This window comes from Elephas maximus, chromosome 21, assembly GCF_024166365.1.
Source record: "Elephas maximus indicus isolate mEleMax1 chromosome 21, mEleMax1 primary haplotype, whole genome shotgun sequence".
Taxonomy (NCBI): domain Eukaryota; kingdom Metazoa; phylum Chordata; class Mammalia; order Proboscidea; family Elephantidae; genus Elephas; species Elephas maximus.
The window spans coordinates 49,672,590-49,693,613 of NC_064839.1; the positions used below are offsets into that span (position 1 = coordinate 49,672,590).

The 21,024-nt window shown below is 42.7% G+C and overlaps 1 protein-coding gene across 2 annotated transcripts in view; it reads left to right on the forward strand.

Moving 5' to 3' along the window:
• The window catches only part of CDH13 (cadherin 13), a 1,228,073-nt gene that overhangs the window by 1,113,753 nt on the left and 93,296 nt on the right, over window positions 1-21,024 (forward strand). For both annotated transcript variants that reach the window (XM_049863997.1, XM_049863996.1), the window contains exons 9-10: window positions 347-529; window positions 19,908-20,161. In XM_049863997.1, the coding sequence (XP_049719954.1) occupies window positions 347-529; window positions 19,908-20,161 (437 nt within the window). The remainder of the gene's footprint in view (window positions 1-346; window positions 530-19,907; window positions 20,162-21,024) is intronic.

A 21,024-nucleotide genomic window follows, 5' to 3' on the forward strand; every position in this document is an offset into this window, starting at 1 on the left:
GGGTAGCATCTGCTGAGCAGAATCTTCCTCTGTCATTATTGTTAAATGAGATGATGTGTGCAAAGTTCCCAATATCTAGCATATGGTCACCAAACCAAACCCATTGCCGTTGAGCCTGTCCTGACTCATGGTGACCCCATGTGTGTCAAAGTAGAACTGCCCTCTGTAGGCTTTTCAGTGGCTATAATCTTATAGAAATAGATCGCCAGGCCCTTCTTTTGTGGTGCTGCTGGGTGGGTTAGTATCCAAGTGCAAGCTTGTTACCACCTAGGGACCTAAGAGATCTGTAAATGGTCTTTGCAATGTTTATCCAAAAGAGTGACAGCTATGTTCGCTTTGTTTGCAGTTTCAAGCCACAGTTGAGGAAGGAGCTGTGGGTGTGATTGTCAATCTAACTGTTGAAGACAAGGACGATCCCACCACAGGGGCATGGCGGGCTGCCTATACCATCATCAATGGAAACCCTGGGCAGAGCTTCGAAATCCATACCAACCCTCAAACCAATGAGGGGATGCTTTCTGTCATCAAGGTAAGAGGGCTTTAAGCTGCTCCGCTATGGGAGGTGGAGGGCCCCCAAAGGGGGCTCATGGATCATTGGGTTGGGAAGGTCATGCAGAAATCAGCCTTCTCCTCTTCCTCCTAGAAGTTAAAAAGAAAAATGCCCGCTGCTTAACAGCATGCTTGTGTATTTGGCAGTATAAACTGGCAACCTGTAAAACAGCTTCTAAAACATTTGAACTTACGGGTAACTTTAAGAAATCCAGACTCAATTTTTAAATGAGATTCTCTATATGCTTGGTAATGAATTTTCAAAAGATCTTCAGAAATGGGAGATGTGAGTGTTTTTCCCAGATCTATGCTGAAAATGTGATTCTTACATTCCTTAATGTTTCTTAGCAATTCTCAGTTATCCTTTTAGAAAATATAAAAAAAAATTTTAAGCAGGAGATAATTACACACATGAAATAGCTCTTGGTGTGAAACCTTCTTTGAGCATTGCTGACCAGCTCACTGAACCTCTCTCTGACTACAAGAAGTACAAGAAGGAAATGTGATAATGAATGAAAAGCACTTGGTGTATGGTGGTTGGATGGGAGGGCTGGTAGCAGTAGAGCTGGTAATGCTGGTAGTCTCAGTATCTTTCAAGAAGGAATTTTCACACAGTTCCACATTCTCTGGGCCATTCTCTCTCTGTGAGAGCTTCTGCCAAAAACCAGGATGTTGCTCAGAATGCAATCTTTTTCTAGTGAAAAAAGGCAGGGAGGTGACAGTATTTATAGCACTAATAAAAAAAAAAATAATAGCAGAGGACAAATCAGCAACACTACTGCTACTACTATGTGCACGTGGCCAAGACACTTTGTGACTCACTTTTCACATCTGTAAAATGAAGATGGTAATGGTAACCTACCCCACAGGGTTGTTACGAGGAATTTAATTAGAAATCCTAGTGGTACAATGGTTAAGTGTTCAGCTGCTAACCAAAAGGTCGGTGGTTCAGCCAGCCTGTCCTTGGGCGAAAGATGTGGCAGCCTGCTCCCGTAAAGATTATAGCCTAGGAAAACCTTTGGGGCAGTTCTACTCTGTCCTTTGTGGTCTCCCTGAGTGATAATCAACTCAACGGCGCACAGCAACAACAATGAGCTAACATGTAAAACTTTTAGAGGAGTGACTGGCATTTAGAACCTGTATTAGTTTTTTTTTTGTTGTTTTTTTTTTTATTAGTTTACTATTGTTGCTGTAATAAATTGTTGTTGTTGTTAGGTGCCATCAAGTCAGTTCCAACTCATATCAATCCTATATACAACAAAATGAGACACTGCCCAGTCTTGCATCATCCTCACAATCGTTGCTGTGTTCAGCCCATTGTTGCAGCCACTGTGTCAATCCATCTCACTGAGGGTATAAAACAACACAAAATTGTTATCTTATGTTTCTGGAGATCAAAAATCTGAAATTGGTCTTACTGGATTAAAACCAAGGTGTCAGCCAGTCTGCGTTCCTCCTGGAAGCTGCAGGGGAGAATTCACTTTCTTGCCTTTTATAGCTTGTAGAGGTTGCCTGCATTCCTTGGCTCATTGTTCCTCCTCCATCTTCAAAGCCAGCAGTGTAGCATGTTCCAATCACTCTCTGAGCCTGATCCTCTGCTTTTGTCTTACATCCTACTTCCTCCTTTGATCCACCTGCCTCCCTATTATAAGACCCCTTGTGATTAGATTTAAAGACCACCTAGGCAATCCAGGATAATTACCTGGTCCTTAAAAAAAAAAAAAAAAAATTTTTTTTTTTTTAGCTTAATCCAATCTACAAGTTCATTTTGCCATCTAAGTAACATTCACAAGCTCTGGGGATTAGGACATGGATGTTTTTGTTGTCATTAGGTGCCATCGAGTCAGCTCCAACTCATGGTGACCCTATGCACCACAGAACAGTGTTTACTGCCCAGTCTGCGCTGTCCTCACAATTGTGCTCGAGCCCATTGTTGCAGCCACTTTGTCAATCCATCTCATTAAGGGTCTTCCTCTTTTTCACTTACCCTTTACTTTACCAAGCATGATGTCTTTTTCCAGGGACTGGTCCCTCCTGACAACATGTCCAAAGTATGTGAGACAAAATCTTGACATCCTCACTTCTGAGGAGCATTCTGGCTGTACTTCTTCTAAGACAGATTTGTTCATTCTTCTGGCAGTCCATGGTATACTCAACGTTCTTTGCCAACACTGTAGTTTAAAAGCATCTATTCTTCTTCAGTCTTCGTTATTCGTTGTCCAGCTTTTGCATGCATATGTGGCAGTTGAAAACACCACGGTTTAGATTAGGTGCACCATAGTCCTCAAGGTGACATCTTTGCTTTTCAACACTTTAAAGAGGTCTTTTGCAGCAGATTTTCCCAGTGAAATGTATCCTTTGATGTCTTGATGGCTGCTTCCATGGGTGTTGATTGTGGAGCCAAGTAAAATGAAATCCTTGACACTTCAATCTTTTCTCCTTTTGTCGTGATGTTGCTTATTGATCCAATTGTGAGGATTTTTGTTTTCTTTATGTTGAGATATAATCCATACTGAAGACTGTAGTCTTTGATCTTCATCAGTAGGTGCTTCAAGTCCTCTTCACTTTCAGCAAGCAAGGTTGTGTCATCAGCATATCACAGGTTGTTAATGAGTCTTCCTCCAATCCTGATGCCCCTTTGTTCTTCATATAGTCCAGCTTCTTGGATTATTTGCTCAGCATATAGATTGAATCCAAAAAAAAAGGATATAACACTGATGCACACCTTTCCTAATTTTAAACCACTCAGTATCTCTTTGTTCTATTCGAATGAGTGCCTCTTGGTCAATGTACAGGTTCAGCATGAGCACAATTAAGTGTTCAAGGATTCCCATTCTTCCTCATGTTATACATAATTTATTATGATCCACACAATTGAATGCCTTTGCATTGTCAATAAAACACAGGTAAACATCTTTCTGCTATTCTCTGCTTTGAGCCAAGATCCATCTGACATCAACAATGATATCCCTCATTCCATATCCTTTTCTAAATCTGGCTTGAATTTCTGGCCATTCCCTGTCAGTGCACTGCTGTAACCACTTTTGAATGATCTTCAGCAAAATTTTACCTATATGTGATTAATGCTATTGTTTGATAATTTCCACATTCTGCTTGTCATACTATGGTGGTTTGCATGTTGCTGTGATGCTGGAAGGTATGCCACCAGTATTTCAAATACCAGCAGAGTCACCCATGGTGGACAGGTTTCAGCTGAGCTTCCAGACTAAGACAGACTGGGAAGAAGGACCTGGCAGTGTACTTCTGAAAAAACTAGCCAGTGAATAGCAGCAGAACATTGTCTGATATAGTGCTGGAAGATGAGCCCCTCAGGTTGGAAGGCACTCAAAAGATGATTGGGGAAGAGGTGCCTCCTCAAAGTAGGGAAAAAAAAAAAAAGTTGCTGTCAAGTCAATTCTGACTCATAGAGACCCTCAAAGTAGAGTCAACCTTAATGACATGGATGGAGTCAAGCTTTTGGGACCTTCATTTGCTGATGTGGCATGACTCAAAATGAGAAGAAACAGCTGCAATCATCCATTAATAACAGAAACATGGAACATACAAAGTATGAATCTAGGAAAACTACAAGTCATAAAAATGAAATGGAACACATAAACATCAATATCCTAGGCATTAGTGGGCTGAAATGGACTGGTATTGGCCATTTTGAATCAGTCATATGGTATGCCATGCCGGGAATGACAAATTGAAGAGGAATGGTGTTGCAGGCATTGTCAAAAAGAACATTCACTGTGGACATTTTTAAGGGGATTTTATTCAGCCTGGAATCCCTAAGTGATGCATATGGTGAACAAGTTTAGCTGTCCACCCAGAGGTGCCTTGGAAAAAAGGCCTGGCAATCTACTTCAAAAATTTTTTCCATTAAAAACCATATGAACCTGGGGATGGGGCCAAGATGGTGGAGTAGTCAGACACTTCCGGTAATCCCTCTTATAACAAAGACCCAAAAAAACAAGTGAAATGATTGTATTTATGACAAGGTAGGAGCCCTGAACATCAAAGGCAAAGACAGTAAATGGACTGAGCAGCAGGGGGAAGGAGAGATGGTTCAGAAGTAGAGAGGAGTTGCTGGACCTGAATTACTGGGAACCCTCAGGCACCATTCCTGGGAGCAACTGCAGTGGGCTGGTGGAAGCATTTGGTCGTGGTTTCCTCAGGGAGAAACAGCCAGCCACACAGCCTACTCACACCTCTGGAACCAGAGAAGAATGGCACTCTCAGCAAAAGCTAATTCCTTGAGTATATTTTACCACGCCCCCAGCCCCCAAGCCAGCTTCCATGGCTGTCGATTTTCCTGGGCCTGAGATAGGCTCTGCTGAGCATCCTGAGTCATTCTCCTAGCCTTGGAGAAGGAAAAAACTCACAATTGGGGGAAAAGGTAATCTGCCAGCTCCACTGACTTGGGGAGCTCAGGACAGAAGCGGCTCCTGTCCAGGCATAAATGGCCCATGGACTTTGAGTACCTTTCTCCCCACATGGACCTATATGGGTCTACGTCAGGAGAATAGGCCCTTGTTGGCACTTTGCAACTGTTTCAGCTGTGCAGTGGAGAGGTTGGCGTTTGATGCTTGACACCACTTTGCCTATTAAACAGGGTCCTGACCTACCCCCATCAGGGGCCTAAGGCCTGGTGGCTCCACTCATGACATCCAGTGACCTACAACAGTGGTCTAAGGATAACTGGTACCTCCCAGTCCTTACAACCAAAAGCCCTGGGCTTTCTTGGTCCATCTGCAGAACCCACCCACCTGTGTGCTCTAGGAAACAAGGTTGTACTTTCCTCACAGACACTCAGGGGATGGTTATCAGCCCCCTGCCGTGTTCAGAGCATGACGCCCTGCTGCAACCAGATACCTGTACTTACACCAATCACCCCTGCCCCCCTAAGACTGTAGGACACAGCTTGTACCAAACACTTGATGGCCAACTACCTGGACACCTGAGCTGTATCCATACAACAAGAGTGAATGGACTCCTAGGCTCATATACCTGATAACAGCTGTAGCCATCTGGTGACAGGGTGTTAGAGCTTCAAAGGCGAAAATAATCAAGCTAGCTCACTCAAGCAACCTATTTGGGCATATCAAAACAAAACAAAGCAAGAAGCTAGGATATAGTAAGCAAACAAAGTAGACTAATACAATAAATTATAGATGGCTCAGAGACAACAGTCAATATCAAATCACATAAAGAAGCAGACCATGATCACTTCAACAAGCTTGCAAAACAAAGAATCAATGGATCTTCTGGATGAAGGTGCCTTCCTGGAATTACTAGATGCAGAATACAAAAGATTAATATTCAGAACTCTTCAAGATATCAGGAACGAGATCAGGAAGGAGATCAGGCAACATGCAGAACAAGCTAAGGAACACACAGGTAAAACAGTTGAAATTAAAAATGTTATTCAATAATATAATGTAAAATTTAATAAGCTGCAAGAATGCATAGAGAGACAACAATCAGAAATTCAGAAGATTAACAATAAAATTACAGAATTAGACAACGCAATAGAAAGTCAGAGGAGCAGAATTGTGGAAGTGGAAGCCAGAGTTAGTGAGATTGATGATAAAACACTTGGCACCAATGTAGTCTAAGAAAAATCAGGTAAAAGAATTTTTTTAAATGAAGAAAACCTAAGAATCATGTAGGGCTCTATCAAGAGAAATAACTTACAAGTAATCGAAGTATCAGAACAGGGAGGGATAACAGAAAATACAGAGAGAATAGTTAAAGATTTTTGGGCAGAAAACTTCACTGATATCATGAAAGATGAGAAGATATCTACCCAAGACGCTCATCTAACTCCACATACAGTAGATCTCAAAAGAAAGTCACCAAGATATATTACAATCAAACTTGCCAAAACTAAAGATAAAGAGAAAATTTTAAGAGTGGCTAGGGATAAATGCAAAGTCACCTACAAAGGACAGTCAATAAGAATAAGCTTGGACTACTCAGCAGAAACCATGCAGGCAAGAAGGCAATGGGATGACTTATATAAAGCATTGGAGGAAAAAAATTGCCAGCCAAGAATCATATATCCAGCAAAACTGTTTCTTAAATATGAAGGCGAAATGAGTACATTTCCAGATAAACAGAAGTTTACGGAATTTGTAAAAACCAAACCAAAACTACAAGAAATACTAAAAGGAGTTCTTTGGTTAGAAAATCAATAATGTCAGATATCAACCCAAGATGAGAATGCAGGACAGGCCAACCAGATGTCAACCCAGATACGGAAATCACAAAAATAAATCAGAATTAAAACACCCTCAAAAGAGGGAAATAGCAATGTCATTAAAACAATAGAGAGGGACTAAGAAATGTAGTCATAGATCTTTCATATGGAAAGGAAGACAAGGCAATATAAAAAAATAAAAGTTAGCTTTAAACTTAGAAAAATTCAGTAAATATTAAGGTAACTACAAAGGAGACTAATGATCTAATGCATCAAAATAAAACACAAGAAAAATATAGACTCAGCAGAAACAAAATCAAAAACAACAAATAAGAGTAAAAGACAATATATAAAAATAAACTACTCAGCACAAAAAATTAAGTGGGAAAAAGAAACTGTCAACGATACACAAAAAAAGACATCAAAATGACAGCACTAAACTCATACCTATCCATAATTACGCTGAATGTAAATTGACTAAATGCACCAATAAAGAGACAGAGTGGCAGAATGGATTTAAAAACACGATCCATCTATAGGCTCCCTACAAGAGACACACCTTAGACTTAGAGACACAAACAAACTAAAACTCAAAGGATGGAAAAAAATATATTAAGCAAACAACAATCAAAAAAGAGCAGGAGTGGCAATATTAATTTCTGACAAAATAGACTTTAAAGTTAAATCCACCACAAAGGACAAGGAAGGACACTACATAATGATTTAAGGGAAAGTATACCAGGAGGACATAAGCATGTTAAATATTTATTCACCCAATGACAGGGCTGCAAGATACCTAAAACAAACTTTAACAGCATTAAAGTGAGATAGACAGCTTCACAATTATAATAGACTTCAACACACCACTTTCGGTGAAGGACAGAACATCCAGAAAGGAGCTCAATAAAGACATGGAAGATCTAAATGCCACAATTGACCAACTTGACCTCATAGACATATGCAGAACACTCCACCCAACAGCATCCAAGTATACTTCCTTTTCTAGTGCACATGGAACATTCTGTAGAATAGACCACATATTAGGTCATAAAGCAAGCCTTAGCAGAATCCAGAACATTGAAATATTAAAAAGCATCTTCTCTGACCATAAGGCCATAAAAGTGGAAATCGATAACAGAAAAAGCAGGGAAAAGAAATCAAACACTTAGAAACTGAATACTACCTTGCTTAAAAAAGACTCAGTTACAGAATATATTAAGGATGGAATGAAGAAATTCATAGAATCCAATGAGAGTGAAAACAATTGCCATCAGAACATTTGGGACAAAGTGAAAGCAGTGCTCAGAGGTCAATTTATATCAATAAATGCATGCTTGCAAAAAGGAGAAAGGGCGAAAGTCAAAGAATTATCCCTACAACTTGAACAAATAGAAAGAGAGCAACAAAAGAAACCCTCAGGTGCCAGAAGAAAGCAAATAATAAAAATTTGAGCAGAACTAAGTGAAACAGAAAACAGAAAAACAATTGAAAGAGTTAAGAACAAGAAGCTGGTTCTTTGAAACAATTAACAAAATTGATAAACCATTGGCCAAAGTGACAAAAGAAAAACAGGAGAGGAAGCAAATAACCCGAATAAGAAATGAGATGGGCGATATTGCAACAGACTCAACTGAAATTAAAAGAATCATATCAGATTACTATGAAAAATTGTAGTAAATTTGAAAACCTAGAAGAAATGGATGAATTCCTAGAAACACACTACCTACCTAAACTAACGCAAACAGACATAGAACAACTAAATAGACCCACAACAAAAGAAGAGATTGAAAAGGTAATAAAAAAGCTCCCCCCAAAAAAGCCCTGGCCTGGACGGCTTCACTAGAGAGTTCTACCAAACTTTCGGAGAAGAGTTCACACCACTACTACTGAAGGTATTTCAGAGCATAGAAAAGGACGGAATACTACCAAACTCATTCTATGAAGCCACCGTATCCTTGATACCAAAACCAGGTAAAGACACCACAAAAAAAGAAAATTACAGACCTATATCCCTCATGAACTTAGCTGTAAAAATCCTCAACAAAATTCTAGCCAATAGAATCCAACAACATATCAAATAATAACAATAATTCACCATGACCAAGTGGGATTCATACCAGGTAGGCAGGGATGATTCAATATTAGAAAAACAATTAATGTAATCTAACAAAAGAAAAGAACCACGTGATCTTATCAACTGATGCAGGAAAGGCATTTGACAAAGTTCAACATCCATTCATGATAAAAAAAAAAAAAAAAAACCTGTCAGCAAAATAGGAACAGAAGGAAAATTCCTCAGCATAATAAAGAGCATTTATACAAAGCCAACAGCCAACATCATCCTAAATGGAGAGAGCCTGAAAGCATTCTCCTTGAGATCAGGAACCACTCTTATTCAACATTGTGCTGGAGGTCCTAGCCGGAGCAATTAAGCTAGATAAAGAAATAAAGGGCATCCAGATTGGCAAGGAAGAAGTAAAAGTATCTCTATTTGTAGATGACATGATCTTATACACAGAAAACCCTAAAGAATCCTCAAGAAAACTACTGAAACTAATAGAAGAGTTCAGAAGAGTATCAGGATACAAGATAAAACATACAAAAATCAGTTGGATTCCTCTACACCAACAAAAAGAACATCAAAGAGGAAATCACCAAATCAATACCATTTACAGTAGCCCCCAAGAAGATAAAATACTTAGGAATAAATCTTACCAGAGACGTGAAGGACCTATACAAAGAAAACTACAAGACACTACTGCAAGAAACCGGAAGAGACCTACATAAGCGGGAAAACATACCTTGCTCATGGATAGGAAGACTTAACATTGTAAAAATATTTATTCTACCAAAAGGCACCCATAGATACGATGCAGTTCTGATCCAAATTCCAACGACATTTTTTAATGAGTTGGAGAAACAAATCACCAACTTCATATGGAACGGAAAGAGGCCCCAGAGAAGTAAAGCATTACTGAAAATGAACAACAAGGTGGGACACCTCACACTACCTGATTTTAGAACCTATTATACAGCCACAGTAGTCAAAACAGCCTGGTACTGGTACAACAACAGATACATAGACCAATGGAACAGAATTGAGAATCCAGACATAAATCCATCCACATATGAGCAGCTGATATTTGACAAAGGCCCAAAGTCAGTTAAATGGGGAAAAGACAGTCTCTTTAACAAATAGTGCTGGCATAACTGGATATTCACCTGCAAAAAAATCAAAGAAGACCCATACCTCCCACCGTCCACAAAAACGAACTCAAAATGGATCAAAGACCTAAATATAAAATCTAAAATGATAAAGATCATGGAAGAAAAAATAGGGACAATGTTAGGAGCCCTAATACATGGCATAAACAGAATACAAAACATAACCAACAATGTACAAACATCAGAAGAGAAACTAGGTAAGTGGGAGCTCCTAAAAATCAAACACCTATGCTCATCCAAAGACTTCACCAAAAAAGTAAAAAGACTACCTACAGACTGGGAAAAAGTTTTTAGCTATGACATTTCCAATCAGTCTCTGAGCTCTAAAATCTACATGATACTGCAAAAGCTCAACTACAAAAAGACAAATAACCCAATTAAAAAATGGGTAAAGGATATGAACAGGCACTTCACTAAAGAAGACATTCGGGTAGCTAACAGATACATGAGGAATAGAGAAATGCAAATCAAAACTACCATGAGATTCCAACTCACTCCAACAAGGCTGGCATTAATCCAAAAAACACAAAATAATAAACGTTGGAGAGGTTGTGCAGAGACTGGAACACTTATACACTGCTGGTGGAAATGCAAAATGGTACACCACTTTGGGAATCAATTTGGCACTTCCTTAAAAAGCTAGAAATAGAACTACCATAGGATCCAGTAATCCCACTCCTTGGAACATATCCTAGAGAAATAAGAGCCTTCACGTGAACAGATATATGCACACCCATGTTCACTGCAGCACTGTTTACAATAGCAAAAAGATGGAAGCAACCAAGGTGCCCATCAATGGATGAATGGATAAATAAATTATGGTATATTCACACAATGGAATACTATGTATTGATAAAGAACAATGATGAATCTGTGAAACATTTCATAACATGGATGAATCTGGAAGGCCTTATGCTGAGTGAAATTAGTCAGTTGCAAAAGGACAAATATTGTATGAGACCACTATTATAAGAGCTCAAGGAATAGTTTAAACAGAGAAGAAAATATTCTTTGATGGTTACAAGAGTGGGGAGGGAGGAAGGGAGAGGGATATACACTAATTAGATAGTAGACAAGAACTATTTTAGGTGAAGGGAAAGACAACACACAATATAAGAGAGGTCAGCACAACTGGACTAAACCAAAAGCAAAGAAGTTTCCTGAATAAATTGAATGCTTCAAAGACCAGCGTAGCAGGGGTTGGGGTTTGGGGACTATGGTTTCAGGGAACATCTAGGTTAATTGGCATAATAAAATCTATTAAGAAAACATTCTGCATCCCACTTTGGAGAGTGGCGTCTGGGGTCTTAAACGCTAGCAAGCGGCCGTCTAAGATGTGTCAATTGGTCTCAACCCACCTGGAGCAAAGGAGAATGAAGAATGCCAAAGATACAGGGTAATTATGAGCCCAAGAGACAGAAAGGGCCACGTAAACCAGAGACTACATCAGCCTGAGACCAGAAGAACTAGATGGTGCCCAGCTACAACCCGATGACTGCCCCGACAGGGAACACAACAGAGAACCCCTGAGGGAGCAGGAGAGCAGTGGGAAGCAGACCTCAGTTCTCGTAAAAAGACTAGAAGGACCTTGGAGGTCATGGTCCGCAGACCCTCTGTTAGCCCAAGACAGGAACCATTCCCAAAGCCAACTCTTCAGACAGGGATTGGACTGGACTATAGGATGGAAAATGATACTGGTGAGGAGTGAGCTTCTTGGATTAAGTAGACACATAAGACTATCTGGGCAGCTCCTGTCTGGAGGGAAAATGAGAGGGCAGAGGGGACAGAAGCTGGCCGAATGGACACGAAAATAGAGAGTGTAAAGAAGGAGTGTGCTGCCTCATTTGGGTGAGAGCAACTAGAAGTATATTGCAAGGTGTATATAAATTTTTATATGACAGACTGACTTTCTTTGTAAACTTTCACTTAAAGCACCACGAAAATTAAAAAAAAAAAAACTGTGAACTGCAGTTCTGGTCTGGTACACGTGGGTCTCCATAAGTTGGAATCAGTTGGACAGCGTCTGGTTTTTATTCTGTCTACAACAGAACCATATCCTCAACTTCCCTAACAGAGTTCCACAGTGTCCTTGTGGGTAGTACCTGGGCCATGGAGAGTGGCAGAGAAAAGAGACACTTCCAGCTTGTTCCAGAAGGTAAGGGCCTGGGTTTCTCTCAAGCCCTGCCCTTTTTATCGCCTCATCCAAACTGAGCCTCAGACTCAGTGGTCTTCCCAGCTCCTCCCCCAGTAGGAGAGCAGCATCACTGTTGCTGAGAGACCTGGCCACTGGCATCCTGCATTCATCGCCATCAATTCAAACTGTGAAAGTCATAAAATAACACAGCTACGAGCTGGCCTCCCTGGTTAGCCCTGCATCTAAAGAGCTGTCAGGCAACTTTCCACACCTGATGCATGATGACAAAACTCAGGTAAACGTACATCCCTCCCGTGAACCCTGGGGGAGCACAGTTCTCCCCAACACATGTTCCCTGCTGTGAAAGGAAAAGAAAGTACAGGCAGAACTGGACTTATGGGAAGAGTCATTCTCCATGTCCCACCCTCCAGCCTCTGCTCCAATACCATGGTCCTCAAATGTTCGTGTCTATATAAATCACCTGGAATGCTAGTTAAAATACAGGCTGCTGGGCCCTCCCCAGACCTGCTGAGTCGGAATGCGTGGGAAAGAGTCCCAGGAGTTCTGGTGCCCATAATGCACGGCCCATGGTGAGGAGCCCTGCCTCAGAGGAAGGAGTATCCACCAGCATGTCTGCCCTCTCTGCAGATTCTTGGAGAGGGAATTCCTCAATGAGCTTCAGTGCATAAAGTTACTTTGCTTCAGAATTAGTAGGCAGACTCTCACTCCAGGCCATGCTCTCTGGTGCTCTCCATGTGGCCAGCAGTTCAGTATGTCATTAGGAATGCTCCTAGCCGCCAATAGCAGAATGCCAGCCTGATAAAAAAAAAAAAAAAAAAAAATTTTTTTTTTAGACTGATATAGTGGCTTAAATAGTAAAGATAATTTAATGATCTCCATAAAGAGACGAAAGTAGGCCAGTCACGGACTGGCAGCAGTGGGTACCTAAGAGGCCTTTGACTTTTTCCTAAGGGACATAAAATGGCTGCAAAAGCCCCAGGCATCACATGGTATCCCAAAACAGAAAGCAAGGAGGCGGCCAGGCAAGTGAGAGAGTGCACCTCACGTTCCCCTCTGCTTTTATCGGTCAAGAAAAACCTTTGCCATGGGTCCTGCAGCAGACTTCCCATGATGTTTTATTGGCCAAATGGACTTATATCTACCCTCAGCTGCAAGGAAGTCTGCGGAAGCTCAAATCTGCTTTTTTGGGCTAATAAACAACATCATGATAAATGGCAAAGAAATCGAAGTTGTCAAGGAGTTCGTTCGACTTGGATTACTATCAAGTGTCCACAGAAGCAGCAGTCAGCAAATCAAATGACATGTTGCATTGGGCAAATCTGCTGCAAAAGATCTCTTTAAAGTTTTAAAAAACAAAGATGTCACTTTAATGACTAAGGTGCACCTGACCCAGGTCCTTTCAGTCACCTCATGTACATGCAAAAGCTGGACAATGAAAAGGAGAGAACTGACACATTCAAATTGTGGTGTTGGTGAAGAATACTGAATATACTGTGGACTGCCAGAAGAGGGAAGAAATCAGTCTTAGGAGAAATACAACCAGAACGCTCTCTAGAAGCGAGGATGGGGAGACTTCATCTTGCTTACTTGGACGTGTCATCAGGAAAGACCAGTCGCTAGAAAAGAACATCATGGTTGGTAAAGTAGAGGGTCAGAGAAAATGAGGGAAACTCGCAATAAGATGGATTGACACGATAGTCACAGCAATGGGCTGAAACATACCAACAATCACCAAGATGGCGAAGGAGCAGCCCACATTTTGTTCTGTTATGCATAAGGTCACTATGAATGAGAGCCAACTGGACAGCAACTGACAACAACATGGGAAGAGGTGGGCAAGGGAGAACAGGGCCCACCCCAGCCAGTCCTGTAGAACTAGCAGGAGTCTAGGGCTGTGCGGTTTCCTGCGGAATGCTGCTCCCTACTGGAACGACGTCTTGTGCTTCTGGCAGATGAGCACTTGTTCCATCTTTAAAGCTGTCTGGTCAGGAATGCCCTTCGTTGCTTTGGAAACCTTTTCCACAACTGTCAGGAAAGTTATTCATTCAGCTGAATATAATTCGCCTTGCATTTTAAGTCTATTTTCTCTGCCGTGCTCAAAGGAGAAGGAAATATCCAGAAAGCATCTTTGATCCCAAAACCTATCACAGTCTCAAAAGTCAATATCGGTGGCATCTCCTGCCTGGAGGGGAGATGAGAGGGTGGAGGGGCTTAGAAGCTGGTGAAAAGGACACGAAAAGAGAGAGTGGAGGGAGAGAGCAGGCTGTCTCATTAGGCAGAGAGTAATTGGGAGTGTGTAGCAAGGTTTTTGTGTGAGAAACTGACTTGATTTGTAAACTTTCACTTAAAGCACAATAAAAATTATTTAAAAAAAAAAGTGAATATCGGATGGCTTCTCAGTCTTGCCACTTCTGGACCACAAGCCCCAGGCCCTTTATCCTTTCCACATGGGTCAGCCTTCCCAGCCTTTAGAGCCTCCGGTACAACAGTCTATACCCTCTCTTGACACTTGATAAAATATTAATTGAATTGAATCTCTGTAGCTTCCCTCGCATACATTTTCAGTTTCCGCTCATCCTTGACATCGAGACCCAGAGGCCAGACAAAGCACGTTAATGAGGTGGTATGCTCCCAATAAGGGAGGGCTTCTAATCCAAAGGACAGCCAGGGCAGACGGCGGGAGGGACTGGGAATGGCGAGCCACATTTCCCCAGCTCCAGGTGGGCCTGGCCTGGGGCACTTGTACAACTGGAAAAATTATGTCCCATGTAGTGCAAGTCAAAATAAACAATAGAAAAGCACAGTCTTGAGCTGTGTGCCTTGCTCATTTGTCCATGTTCTTTCTCTCCCCGCCTCCCCTCCTCTCTCCTCTGTCCTCCCGTTCTGCACCCTGCCCCCTCTCTCTGGCATTGTTCATAGCTCACTCCCTCAGAAGCACTAAAAGGGGGTCAGCCCAGGAGTGTCCTTGAAGAGGACACCATCTTAACAGCTTCCCGTTCTTAATGCCTTACTCTAGGCCAAGCTCTGTGCAAAACGCTCCACATGCCTCAGCTCACCTAATCTTTTCAGGGACCCTTTGCGCTAGGATTTCAGGGATGAGAAAGCTGAGACCTTGGGAAGTGCAGTGACTTGCCTGTGGTCTAAGCGTTAAGAAGCGTCAGGGCCAGAACTTGACTCCACCCCTGTGTCTTTGGCAGCAAGGACAGTGCTCCCCGACACTAAACCACATGGCTTCCCAGCATGAATGAAGCAATGCAAGGCAGGGCAGAGGTGTGCTCGCTAGTTAACATCACTTGTAGAAACACCACCTAATGCAGAAAGCAGTTAATTTTATCATCTCAGATGTTGTCACCACACCCCCTGGGTCAAATCTCGGCTCTGTGTCACTGTGTAGCTGTGTGACTTTGGCCAAATTACATAACCTCTCTGAGACTGTTTCCTGCTATTGTGAGTCTACAGTGAGGATTAGCTAAGATGGTGTGTAAAAGCACACAGGGCACTCCCTATAATAGTAGGCACACAATATTGACAGACATTAACATGGAAAATAGTGAAGCATTGTGATGAAGAGTAAATACATATTTTAAGGCATACATGTGTGTATTTGTGAGTGTGCATGTGGGTGTACATGTGGGTGTTGGAAGATGTGAGTGCCCCACAGATTCCCTTACCAAGCTGGAGCTTCCACCTCCCAGAGTTGCAAAGCTTGGCTGCCAACAGCACCCAGCTGCCCCCTTCACTGCAGAATTGCCATCACCAGAATTGGAGCCCCCTGGCCAAGGAGATTATTCCCACCCCCTGTAGAGAGCCTGTAGCCAAAGCCTGATTTGGAGGAGGTAGGTATCCAAAAGGCCAGCTCCCTGCGTTGCAGCTCACAACCCAGAGTTCCCCCCCAATATTGGTCCGAATACTAGACTGCGGCAGAGACCACACCCTTGCTTGGCTCCTTCTCCTGCTCCCTCACTCCCTGTCTTCTGAGAACATACCACGTGAACAGATCCCTGCCTCAGGCTCTGCATGTGGGCAGCCCAACCTAAGATATCTCATACACACACTGTCTTAGTTATTTAGTGCTGCTGTAACAGAGATACCACAAGTGAATGGCTTTAACAAATAAATTTATTCTCTTACGGCCTTGGAGGCTAAAAGTCTGAATTCAGGGCTCCAGCTCCAGGGGAAAGCTTTCTTTGTCAGCTCTGGAAGAAAGTCCTTGTCATCGATCTTCCCTTGGTCTAGGAGCTTCTCAGTGCAGGTCCAAAGGACGTGCTCCCCTCTTGGTTCTTCATTCTTGGTGGTAGGAGGTCCCTCTCCTCTCTGCTCAATTCTCTGTTTTATTTCTCAAAAGAGATTGACTCAAAATACAGCCTAATCCTGTGGCTCGACTCCTGCCTCATCAACATAAGTGCCTCTAATCCTACCTCATTAACATTATAGAGATAGGATTTACAACACATAGGAAAATCACATCACATCACAAAATGGTGGCCAGTCACATAATACTGGGAATCATGACCTAGCCAAGCTGACATACATGGGGGGGACACAATTCAATCCATGACACACACATACACACATATCACATCTAACATATAAATAGGCACATACACACGTCTGACATACAAACATACATGTCTGATGTAGAAATACACGCATGCATGCATCTAACATATAAATACACATATATCTAACATATAAATACATATATACTCCTGATATATAAATGCATGTGCATCTAACATGTACATGCATGTATCTAATCATAGATACACATGCCTAACATACAAATATACAGATAGCATATAAATACACATACATCTAACATATAAATACATACATATACCTGCTATATAAACACACACATCTAACATGTACACATTATCTATAACACACACACATACATTTAACATATATACACACGCAGCTACTACATAAATACACGCATCTAACTTATAAGCACCTGCCTAACTAACATACAAATATGCCCATCTAACGTATACACAGTCTAACATCAAGCGTATAAACATACATACAGGCCACCATATACACATGCATCTAACATAAGCACAAACATCGAACATAGAAATAAAAACCAAAACCGTTGCCACTGAGTTGATTCTGACTCATAGCAGTAGGACAGGGTAGAGCTGCCCCATAGGGTTTCCAAGGAGTGACTGGTGGATTTGAACTGCCGACATTTTTGGTTAACAGCCAAGCTCTTAACCACTGCACCACCAGGGCTCCAACATATAAGTACACACACAATTTTAACAATACGTGTACATTTTTGAGATAATGTGAAAAAAAGTCACACTCCACTGTCCCCTTAAAAAAACCATTGCCATCAAACAAAACAAAACAAACCCATTGCCATCAAGTCAATTCCTACGCATGGCGACCCTATACAGCAGATTAGAGCTTCCCTATGGGGTTCTTAAGGAGTAGCTGGTAGATTCAAACTGCCAACCTTTTGGTTAGCAGCCAAACTCTTAACTGCTGTGCCACCAGGGCTCCACTGTCCTCTTAGGATCCATTTTTTTCTTCACTTCCTGAGTCTGTCCCAGCCCATCCGGTGTGAGCAGCTCAGCCTTCCTGCTGACCACACTGCCCTCAAACCCTGGCCCTAATTCTGCTGTACTTTAAGAGCAAAGAAACTCAAGAAAACCCCAAACTGGTGGCATTTCCATTGTGGTGGAAAATTTAGTTGTCTGTATTTGGGATTCCTCATTCTTTGCATGTTTTCATTAAGTGTATTTCCAGAAAGGTGTTGTGTTTCTGGGAGTTGGCATGAAAGAAACCCCCTGTGTCTCACAAGTGTGCCCCACTGGGTCTGCATGGGTAGTGTGTAGTTGGAGAGGAAGTCAGTCCTAGGAGCCCGGGTCATTCGGTGTGCTGGCCCTCTGTCCAGGGTGCTGAATCTCCGAGTTGTACCTACCCAGCAAGCCAAATGTTTCTATCTCCTCCAGCATCCTAACTGGGATGAATAACTGTGTTTTCCAAGTGTGGAAGCTCCGTGGCCCTTATATGAAATGTACTTTACCAAGGTTGCATGTTCTTGGCATCACTTAGGATTGGCAGAGATGTCTTCTTGGAACTCATGAAAGGAGGATGCAGTAGTAAATTAGTCTTGTGTTACTGAAATGGAACCAAAATAAAACTGGGAAGCTTTTAAGTACCAAGATCTCTGCATCTGTTCCCTCTTAAAAACTGAATACTAAGCTTCTGGGAGTTTCTGAGGATGTGTGTCTGGGGATGGGGGAGAGTTGGAGGCCCAACCAGGAGGCTTTTCACTGTCAGCATTTTCAGTGTGTGCTTTTGTATGTGGCATGTGCATGTATGTGTGTGCACATACGCATGTACACTTTAACATGTGTAGGCTGCTTTAAAAAAAAAAAGATGCTATCGCGTTGACGCCAAGTCATGGTGACCCCATGTGCATCAGAGCAGAACTATGCTCCATGGTTTTCAGTGGCTGATTTTTTGAAAGTAGATTGCCAGGTCTTTCTTCTGCGACAACTCTGGGTGGACTTGAACCTCCAATCTTTTGGTTAGCAGCACGGTGGATTAAGCTTTTGTGCCACCCAGGGACTCATTCTGAATGGTTGCATACTTGTTATTCCAAATAAACATTAGGAAAATAAAAAGCATGTCCTCAACTCACTGGCATGCACCCTCAGTGACATGAGCCCCACTCTGGGAAGTGTCACTCTTACTACATCATGAGCCCCTCCTGGTTTGGAATAAGAGTGACTGAGTGAGTGTCATCCCTGGCATTCTGTGTCATCATCTGATTGGGTCTACACACAGCCACGAGACAGCATCCTGCCATCCCATTCTGCAGAGTTGCCCTGAGCACTCCTCCTCAGGGCTGCCTGTTGGCATTGGGGGCAAGACAATCCATCACTGTATGGGACTATGCTGTGCACGACTACATGTCTGGCATCGCTGTCCCCTGCCCCATGAGACCCCTGAGTCACAGTAACAATTGAAAATGCCCCCACACATTCCCCAAGGCCTTTATTTGATGGGGAAAGGGCTCAGGGCTTAACCCCAGGCTTTTTGGACTCTCAGATCCTTTTCCCTACATTACGCCCTACTGGAGAGCATGGCCTCTGTGCCAGGAGATGCTGTACTTTAAGTGACATGGAGACTGGAGCCCCGAGACTTCATGGGAAGAGAGTTAAAATGAAAATTGGCTTTTTCCTTTCCACTTGATCTAACATGATAACAGAGCCAGGGTTATTGTGAACCTAGAAAGACCTGGCTATCTGCTCCCATAAAGATTACAGTCTAGGAAAACTTATGGGGCAGTTCTACTGTGTCACTTGGGGTCACTGCGAGTTGGAATCAACTCACCGGCATGCAACAACAATAACAACGAGGCTTGGGATTCAGGACCCCTCACCTGCCTGGCCCCTAGGAGTGTCAGAAGTTGCAGGTACGAGCTCCAGGTAGGAAGCTTGTCAGTATTGCCAGAACATTGCATAAAGAGATCTCAGAAAAGAGGGATCTAGATCTTTAAGGGTCATGTCATGTGTTGTAATTTATTTCTCATTCAAAAAATAGCTAATTTTGTGCGTTTCATATTCTTTTGCATAAAAAGGACCCCATAGTTGTGTCGGGCTCAGCCCCACTTAAACCTGCATCCATCCCTGAATGTCCCCCATTGTTGGTAGGATGTCCCGGGCATGTTGTGCATAGAGCCTGCTCTTTTATGAACCAGGACATCTATGCATTTAACCTTCCAGCCCTGAGACCCCTCTCTTTGCATTCCAGCCTCTGGATTATGAAATTTCTGCATTTCACACCCTGCTGATCAAAGTAGAGAACGAGGATCCACTGGTCCCCGATGTCTCCTACGGCCCCAGCTCCACAGCGACCGTCCATATCACCGTCCTGGACGTCAACGAGGGCCCCGTGTTCTACCCAGACCCCATGATGGTGACCAGGCAGGAGAACATCTCCGTGGGCAGCGTGCTGCTGACGGTGAACGCCACGGACCCTGACTCCCTGCAGCATCAGACCATCAGGTGAGGGAGGGGAAGGCAGAGGGGAATTGCTTTTCTTTTCCGGTTGCAGAAACTGGTTGTCAGGAGCAAAATACCATTAAATTAAACTTGTTAAGGACCTGGGTGAGCTGGAGGAATGTGTCCTAATGAAGAGTTGGTGGAGGGTGGTGCCAAGGGACCGGGCTCACTAGCTGGCGGGAGGGCTCATGCACCTGGTTCTCAGCCACAGACTGTGTCCCCAAATGAGTCCCCAGAGGGAGAGAGAAAGTTGCCACCAACTATGGACTCCTGCGTCTCAGAAACTTGACCTGTTTTATCTTAACCTCTTTGTAAGAAAGGTGTTATTTTTGTTAGTTACCATCCAGTCGGCTCCGACTCATGGTGACCTGATGTGTACCACAATGAGGCATTGCCCAGTCCTGCGCCGTCTTTGTGACCACTGGTATGTTTGAGTCCACTGTTGCAGCCACTGTGTCCGCCCGTCTCACTGAGGGTTTCTTTCGTTTTCACTGACCCACTACTTTACCAAATACAATGTCCTGTAGCAATCAATCCCTCCTGATAATCCATCCAAGATAAGCTGGTTGAAGTCTCATAAAATATTCTGTGATCCATAGGATTTTCATTGCCTAATTTTTAGAACTAGATCACCAGGCCTTTCCTCCTAGTCTTAGCCTGGAAGTGCCACTGAAACTAGTCCACCATGGGTGACCCTCCTGGTATTTGAAATACCTGTGGCATAGCTATCAGATTCATGGTAACATGGAAGCCACAAACTGACAGATGGGTGGTGGAGAAAGGTTAATTAACTCCGTTTACAGATAAAGACATTTTGAATTCAGAGAGGCTCAGAAACTTGTTCAAGGCCACCCAGCTTGGTAGCA